We start from the raw sequence: 7995 nt of genomic DNA, 5'->3' as shown, positions 1-7995 counted from the left end.
TCAGGAAGAAAGGATGCTTCAGCCGGCCAGTTCCACCATAGATGCTGACCCAGGGTAGTGCATATAAAGTGCTTCTTTCAGCACCTGGCATATGGCAGGTGCTCAGTGACGGTTGTTACTGCCATTAGCCATGTGAGGAGTGTCCTTCTAGAAGATGGTGCCCGATACCCCCTGCTCTGGGCTGTACTTGCTGAAATACTTTTTCGCCGGGACAGTCATCCCTCTGTTGGAAACACCTTCTCTCTGGCACAACATATATACCCATGGAGGGTGAATTCTGGGTCAGAAAAGAGGTATCTAGGCTGGGAGCAGTAAGAAAGAAATGACAGAAAGAAATGGGAAGAGAGAGAGAGAGAGGAGAATGGAGCTCAGAAGAGGAGAGATACCAACCTGCTGGTGGTTGGAGCCCCACATCCATCTCCTTGATCATCGGTGGAGGGAGGACAGGTGCTGGATGGAGGCTTCAGAGACCCAGTGTGGAGCCCATCTCTTCACTGATTCACTTTGGGACTCAGTGATGCTTAGCCTTCTCTAGCCTCAGTTTCCCCACCTATGTGCATTCTTTAAGAGCCTTTTCACTTTAAAAAGTATTTATTTATTCATTTTGAGAGACAGGGAGAGAGAGAGAGAGAGAGAGAGAGCTAGCAAGGGAGGGGCAGAGAGAGAGGGAGACAGCGAATCTCAAGCAACACAGAGCCAGATGCGGGGCTCGAACTCGCGAACTGGGAGATGGTGACCTGAGCCATCACTGAACCCACCGAGCCACCCAGGCGCCCCATAAGGCTTCTTTCACTTCTAATCTTCACCACTACGATTCCTTGACTGGCCCTCGACGAACGAGAAGACACTTCCACTAACTGAGAGAGGACGGAGTTTATTCAGGAAAAACCAGTCAGTACAATATGCACTACAAGGTATCGTTCTGTTCCCATCACAGTCATGGGAAAAACAACTGCACAATAAATTAGGGGGAAGCCGGCCCGTCCCCTCCATGGTGGCCCTCGGGACGTTTCGGGCAGACCTATTTATCATAAATATGACAGCAGACTACTTGGTTACTTTCAGGTGGGATCAGCAGTCCAGGCCCAGCCGGTGGGCCTTGCCAGTGCAAGCAGATCATTGAAACCTAGATTTTTCCCTGCAATACCCCAGCCCCAGGGGAGAGAATTCGAAAGCTCAAGGGAGGTCTTTTCAAAATCACCCTCATCTGCATAAAAACGGGGTCTTCCCCCTTCTCCATCCCCTCAGAAAGCCTGGCAGTGGGGGGGCACACTCCTCCCTGGGCCTTCAGGTTCCCAGGTGGGTCCTCAGGCAGCAGAATTTTCTCGATGATTCTTGTCAAGCCAGGCCAGAAAGACGTCCAGTTCTCCCAGAGACTTAATGGCCGCTGATCGGACCTCCAGCTGCAACCAGGCAAATCATTGTCAGAACTTGCCTTTCTAGGCTTTGTAGTCGGCCACGCTTTCCCCATGTTCCAGGCCCCGTGAGGCTTTCCTTTCATTCACCAATTATATTGGCAGAGCGTTCACACCCCAAACTATTTTTCTAGCAGCCAACCCAAATTGTTTCCCCCAAACAAGCGGTTACATCATGTCAGCAACTTATAAATAAAATGAAAAACTCTTCATTCTTTGCCTTCTGTTTTTCTTTTTCCTGTGTTTTTTTTTTTTTCCCATAGAAACACACACACACACACACACACACACACACACACAGGCCTTACTGGCCAGTCCTTTTGTTTGTTTTCCTTTTCCCATCAGCTTGCTTTACTTCTCCCTGAGGAAGTCTCAACCCCAGCGGTGCTCTCCCGTGGGTAGGGTAACACGTTGTCCCCATCTGACCTATGAAGGCACCAAAGCCCCTAAGGACAAGTGTCCTCCCCAACGTCACACAGACAGTCAGCAGAACGGGAACTAGAACTCGGGTCTCCTGACCTATTCTGCCCCTTTCCAGCAGACGGCAAGGAGATGGTAAGATCCAAAAGTATATCCTGTGGAGTCAGGGAGCACGGGATCGAGTCCTACCCACCACTTGGCTGCAGTGGTTACATTCGTCAAATTACTTCACCTGTTTGTGCCTCAGCTCCCTCATTTGTCAAATGTAGATAATGGCTCACAGCACGGTTATGAGCAGCCCATGGGTTAGTACCTGTACTGTATCGGAACAACAGCTGGCTCGTGGTAAGGACAATACAAAGTCTTAGCCATTGTTACAATATTATTCTATGGAGCGTCTCCACGAGGAGGCTGTGAACGGCCTCTCGCCTTCTCGCTCTGACTCAAAGCATTGGCATCATTTGGCAGGGTGGTTGAAATGCAGAATTTCAGGCCTCGTTCCAGACTTCCTAAGCCAGAACCTGTATTTGATTTTGGCAAAGTCTCTGGAGGATGCCTGTAAGGAGCACAGGCTGTCCCCTCTATCTCTGTATGAGATGTGCATTCTACGTCTGCACGTATGGGAGAAGCACTGCTCTTTGTCACCCCCAGAGTGCTGGCGGCAGTCACCTCCCACAGTGCCACCTGGCAGGTAACATGTTCCATGCACCGCAGCTTACGGTTTGCTGGGGATCTTTGTTCCCTCTGTGGATCACACCCATCGGAGGTAGTGTGTGCTTTCCCTCAAAACTGAACGCAGGTTAGTTCTGATATGTGAGGTCAGAAGAAGATTGTGGGGGCGTGATGGAGAAGGGGGGCCCAGCAAATCAGCAAAGGGGGTAAGACCAACACACTCTGCTGACACACAGGATGGGGAAGACTAGCAATAAACTCTTGTTGAGTCCATGAGCGACGGGGGGAATGGGGGCCGAAGGGTTGGCCCCCTCCCTGTCAGGGTGTCACGTTCCACCTCCACCTTCCGGGTCCTCCCCCTCCCATCCTTACCTGATCGTAGTTGTCGTGGATGATTCTGGTGGCGTTGGTGGCTTCCTCCCTGCAGTGACACTGCCTCTGCTTCTGCTGTGATCGAGAGAAGGAAGGACCCATCAGAGGACCTTGCCATCCACCCCTCTCTTTCCACCTGCTGGGTGACATTCCTCCTTCTCCCCAAGATGGGTCTGGTAGGTAAACTCAGGTTGGAGCAGCAAGGGGGAGTCGAGTCTGTTTATAGAGTCACCCTGTGTTTGCCAGGGCTTTTGCTCTTTTTCTGGGTTTACAGCTCACCCGACGGGAAGGGCCAGGGAAGTAGGCGCCAAATCTGTCTGGTCACCACTCTGTGAATGCAACACCCCACAGGGGAGGCCCTAAATATTTATTGGATTAGCTAAGGAAGTAATTGATGAAACGAACGGCAGGGGTCATGACTTCTTCTCACAATTTTAGAATCCGAGGCACAGAAAGGAGAGGTGATTTGCCACAAAGTCACCACAGGTGATCGTTGGCAGGGACAGCCCTGGATTTCTCCTGGTCTAAGTTTTCGTTGGTTCGTTTGGGTTTAGTTTTATTTCTGGTGTTTGTTTTTAACAGATCACAATGAATTTATAGGTAACCCTTGGGGATGGACCATAGGAGGGAACAACGTAGAGGTTAATTGGTATGAAAACCCCAAAGGGTCCCAAACAAAGAAACTACAGAGATAGGGAGATGCTTATGATAAGCCTGGACTCGAGGGCCTGCCTCTCTCACAAGCCAGCCCTGAGACTACTTGAGGAGTACTTTGATATAAGTGGTCACCCCAGGAGGATTATCTGTGAGGAAACCGGGTCTGATGGGATATCAGCGGGGAGGAAGTCCTGAGGAAGAGATTCTGGACAGTTCTCCCCGTGGATGACAGGGCAGGGGATTTCCTTTGGTCCAAGAGCCATGTCAGAGAGCCGACTGGGCCCAGCATGTCCTGGGGCAGACGGGGGACAGATGTTCCGGGTCCTGATGTGGCAACTCACACATGGCTGCAAAGCCTTCTGCATGTAGAGGAAAAAGTTGGCAATGCTGCTGAGTTTTCTCAAGATTTGGGGGTTCAGCTCCTGATGGTCCTTGAATACCTTGTCCACGTAAAATGCCAGGAGGTTCTTGGTCACACAGCATACATCTAAGGGCTACAGACACAAATTAGAGAGAGCTCCAGAAGCCCTCTTCCTTACTGTCTTAGGGCCACAGCAAGCTTTTTGAGTAGGGGCGTCAAGGAATGAAACAGCTAAAAGTCAAGTTTCTCAAATTCCTATCGGTCTCAGAGCGTCCCACTGCTCTTACCACATCAAAGCTACTTGTGACAAGGGCACTGAGGAGAGATTGCTGTTCACCTCCTCTTTCTGATGGCCAGGAAGTATGGTAACAAGTGATGGAACCCAGCCACAGAATTAGGCACCTGCCTTTTGAGAGGATCCATGCCTGAGCAGCTTTCTGGAAAAGTACTTCTTTATGTTCTGCTTCAGTTTACTCCTCTGTTCCATCTCCCATCCATCAACATGTATATAAATACACACACACACACACACACACACACACACACACACATACATAACTATCAATAGCTATTGGCACACTGGGTGTGCACTGGGCACACATTCCTACCATTGTAATGACATTGCATTTATCCTGTTCTGCTTCCCCCACCACCCCAATCTGTCCTTTAAAAATTTTTTTTTAATGTTTATTCATTTTTGAGAGAGGGAGAGACAGAGCATGAGCCGGGGAGGGGCAGAGAATGAGGGAGACACAGAATCCGAAGCAGGCTCCGGGCTTGGAGCTGTCAGCACAGAGCGGGACACGGGGCTTGAACTCACAAACCATGAGATCATGACCTACAAACCATGAGATCATGACCTGAGCCGAAGTCGAATGCTCAACCTACTGAGCCACTCAGATGCCCCCCACCCCACCACAGGTCTGTTCTTTTTAAACTGCAGGGATCATTTGAATGGAGCTTAGATTTGCAAGGAGGGAAACTGACAGCTGCAGAAATGCACATCTGGTCAGGTCCGCAGCTGGCAGAGTGCATATCTCTCTAAGTGGGGGGGGGGGGGGGGGGTGGGGGGGGGTGACAGTGTTGAATTCCTAGGACACAGCTCAGAGCAGCTGGCCAGGCTGAGTTTTCTTCTAGCAATTTATACCCTGCCCTGCGAGTCAGTGAGCTGCTCTGCAGGAGATTTGTAGCTCAGTCAGAAGGGAGGAGTATGCAGCGGGAACAGTGCATCTATCTTCATTAGCATTAAAGCAACAAAGCTTCCTTGGCCCCCCGCAAGCAGCTTTTCCTAGATGACAAGCTCTACTTGCAACGCAAAACCCTTCTCCTCCTTCTCTCCTGCTGGTTCCCTCAACCAAAGGGGCAAAACGTTGCACACCTTTGTTTGACCAGGGAGAGAAGGAGAAAACATGATAAAGACCTGCCTCCCAATCGACCCCTTTCCTTATGCCAACATCAGCTATTTCTAGACCTTGAGAAGAGAAAGAATCTGGAGACAGAGAGAGCTTGGGGGTTCAACCACTGGCTCAACCACTGACTGGTCATTTTTTTGCCCACTGGTTATCTATCAATTTGCTCATTTGAAAATGTTCGTTTTGGAATAGGTGGCCTTTTGGGTCCCTTCCAGCTGGGATATCCTGTGAGTCTCTTACACGGTTGACTAGAATAGTATTTAGTAAGTGGCTACATCTGTTTACTACAAATAAGTCAGGCCCAATACTTCCTAGAAGAACCATTTCACTCAGAGAAGCCAAAAAAAAAAAAAAAAGTGTAACTCATTGCAGCTATCTCTCCTTCTCTGGGAGATAAATATCTGAAAAAAACTGGATCTTTCTAGAATGCTTACTAGGACTGGAGGAGCTCTTTTTTTTTTTTTTAAATGTTTATTTATTCTGATAGAGACAGCATGAGCAGGGGAGGGACAGAGAGAGAGGGAGAGAGAAAGAATCCCAAGCAGGTTCTGCACAATCAGCTCAGGACATGGGGCTCGATCCCACGAGACCATGACCTGAGCCAAAATCAAGAGCTGGACACTTAACCAACTGAGCCACCCAGGCGTCCCTGGAGGAGTTCATTTTTAAAGGCACTTCCCAGTGGCTCCTTCTGTAAAGCGAATTCTCACCTCATAAGTCAACTGTTTTGTTAACACACCCTCAAGACCTCTCATATGGACCGTTGGGCTGATCTCCTTACCGCCTTCCCTGCCTCACATTCTCCATTGTAAAGAACATCACCAGACTGTCTTTCTAAAAGGTCTTGGGGTCATACAGTCTTCAGCTCAAAAACCCACAGTGACTCCCTATTGCCTGCATTATTACAAGGTTGACGCTCAGCCTGACTTTTAAGGTTCTTGGTAAAATGACTCTAGTGTATCTCATCCTCTTCCATTCACCTCATTCACCTGCGTGTCCCTCACGCCACAAACCTGGCTGCCTCACCGTCCCCTGACACACATTCACTGATCTCACACATATTCTCCCTGATCTCCAGACTCCTTACTCCCTAATCCACCGACCCGCAGCCAACTCATCTTTTAAGTCACTGCTCATTTTCTCACCTCCCCCACGAAACCTTCCAGAATCACCTGAGCCACAGGCAGCCTGTCCCATCTGAGCGTGTGGTACCCCCAATCTCTCTCTAGGTAAGTAATACTTCTTTGATCCCTCCTAGGAGGCTTCCACGTCCCTGAGACACAAGGGTGCCCTAACGCATCAGCTGGCAAGTGAGCAACCGGGAATATTTAGAGTACTAAATACTGGAGATTAGACCAGAGAAAACAGGGTGGGGATTTCTTTCTCAGCCTGGAGCTACTTCTCCATAAAAATAACAATACAGGGAAAAGCAGATTGGGGCCAATACCTTAATTCTGTGCAGGGTCTCCGATGTGGACAGGATGGTGACATTTTGGAAGGTGTCCTTAGCTTGCTATGGAGAGAAACAGAAGAACAGACACGAGCCATGAATATTCCATGTCCCCCCCGAGGCACAAAAAATAACGAAAAAGAACTCATTCTTCAAATGAAGATGTAAACTGAGACACACCCCCTTGCCCACACCTTCACCCTGAGCCCATACTCACGATGGCTTTTTTGATTTCTTGGAAACTCTCTACTACGTGGCGCATGTCCATGGAAACCAGACATCTTCTCAGACCTCGGGCATGCACTGAGCACAGGAAGAGCACAGCAGCCACGAGCAAGAGGGAAACACGCTGTGCCTTCATATCCTGCAGGAAAGGATGGAAGTCAACTGCCGAGCTGAGAGTGGAAAGCAGTAGAGGCCCTTGACTGAGCTGTCCTTTGGACCTTGCAAGGCAACCCAGACGGCAACCAAGAAAACAAGACTCACTACCTCAGCCTTGTGGTGTTCATGGTCATGTGTCTCCTCCTCTGGTTTTCTTGAATCAATTGAATGAGCCCCCACCTTCACCCCAGAAAGCACCCGACAGTGCTCTCTCAAGTCCCAGAGAGTAGATTCGTGTGGATATCACTCCATTATGACTCAACGTGCTCATTTTGTCAACAGTGTTGAAAAGCATTGTTTTTAATAAATTAAATAGGAAAAACAGGGTTGGTAATATGCCCTAGGGATTAGGCAACAGATCTGAGAAACCCTAAAAGCACATTTGGTTTTTTTATGTTTGCTCCCGAAGTAGGCGACACCCTTTTAGTATAAACCCTCGATGAGTATCCGCTTAAAATCATTCGTTTGAAGCCATCTCTGAAGGTGTCACCTTCTTCTGGAGAACAACCCATTGGCCACCATGAAGCGAGAGAGGAGGCCAAGTTGGGGGCTCCCGCCCTGTCACCCACCGAGCCAGGGGCTGTGAGGGACATGTCTGCAGCTAAGCTAGCCCTCGGCAGGGCCAGGCTCGGACGTGCCGTCTTTCCTCATCCCATGACCCTCCCTGCCTTCCTCCTTCTCTCTGCCTCTGCCTCTGCCCTTAAACCCCTTTCACGGTGTCACCCAGACGCGCTGAGAAAAGTGCACACGATGTGATCGCCCAGCTTGTGGACTCTCTTTCCCTGACCTTCCTCGGCACCGGCCCAGGGCTTCGTCTTAAAGAGGAGCCTCAGGACGCGGCGTGTGACTGGACCC

At 49.7% G+C, this 7995-nt stretch overlaps 1 protein-coding gene across 1 annotated transcript; it reads right to left on the bottom strand.

Annotated features, from left to right (window-relative positions):
• Positions 1–662: 662 nt before the first annotated feature.
• Positions 663–7494, bottom strand: IL19 (interleukin 19). Its single transcript, XM_015079930.3, has 5 exons — positions 6977–7494; positions 6757–6822; positions 3878–4030; positions 2880–2954; positions 663–1403 (listed from the first exon to the last, which is right to left on the bottom strand). The coding sequence occupies exons 1-5, from the start codon at positions 7118–7120 to the stop codon at positions 1308–1310; spliced, it is 534 nt and encodes a 177-aa protein (XP_014935416.2). The 5' UTR covers positions 7121–7494; the 3' UTR covers positions 663–1307.
• Positions 7495–7995: the final 501 nt, after the last annotated feature.

The sequence above is a fragment of the Acinonyx jubatus genome, chromosome E4, assembly GCF_027475565.1.
Source record: "Acinonyx jubatus isolate Ajub_Pintada_27869175 chromosome E4, VMU_Ajub_asm_v1.0, whole genome shotgun sequence".
NCBI lineage: Eukaryota > Metazoa > Chordata > Mammalia > Carnivora > Felidae > Acinonyx > Acinonyx jubatus.
Note: the sequence above shows the minus strand (reverse complement) of the source record. Positions and strands in the feature narration are given on the sequence as shown.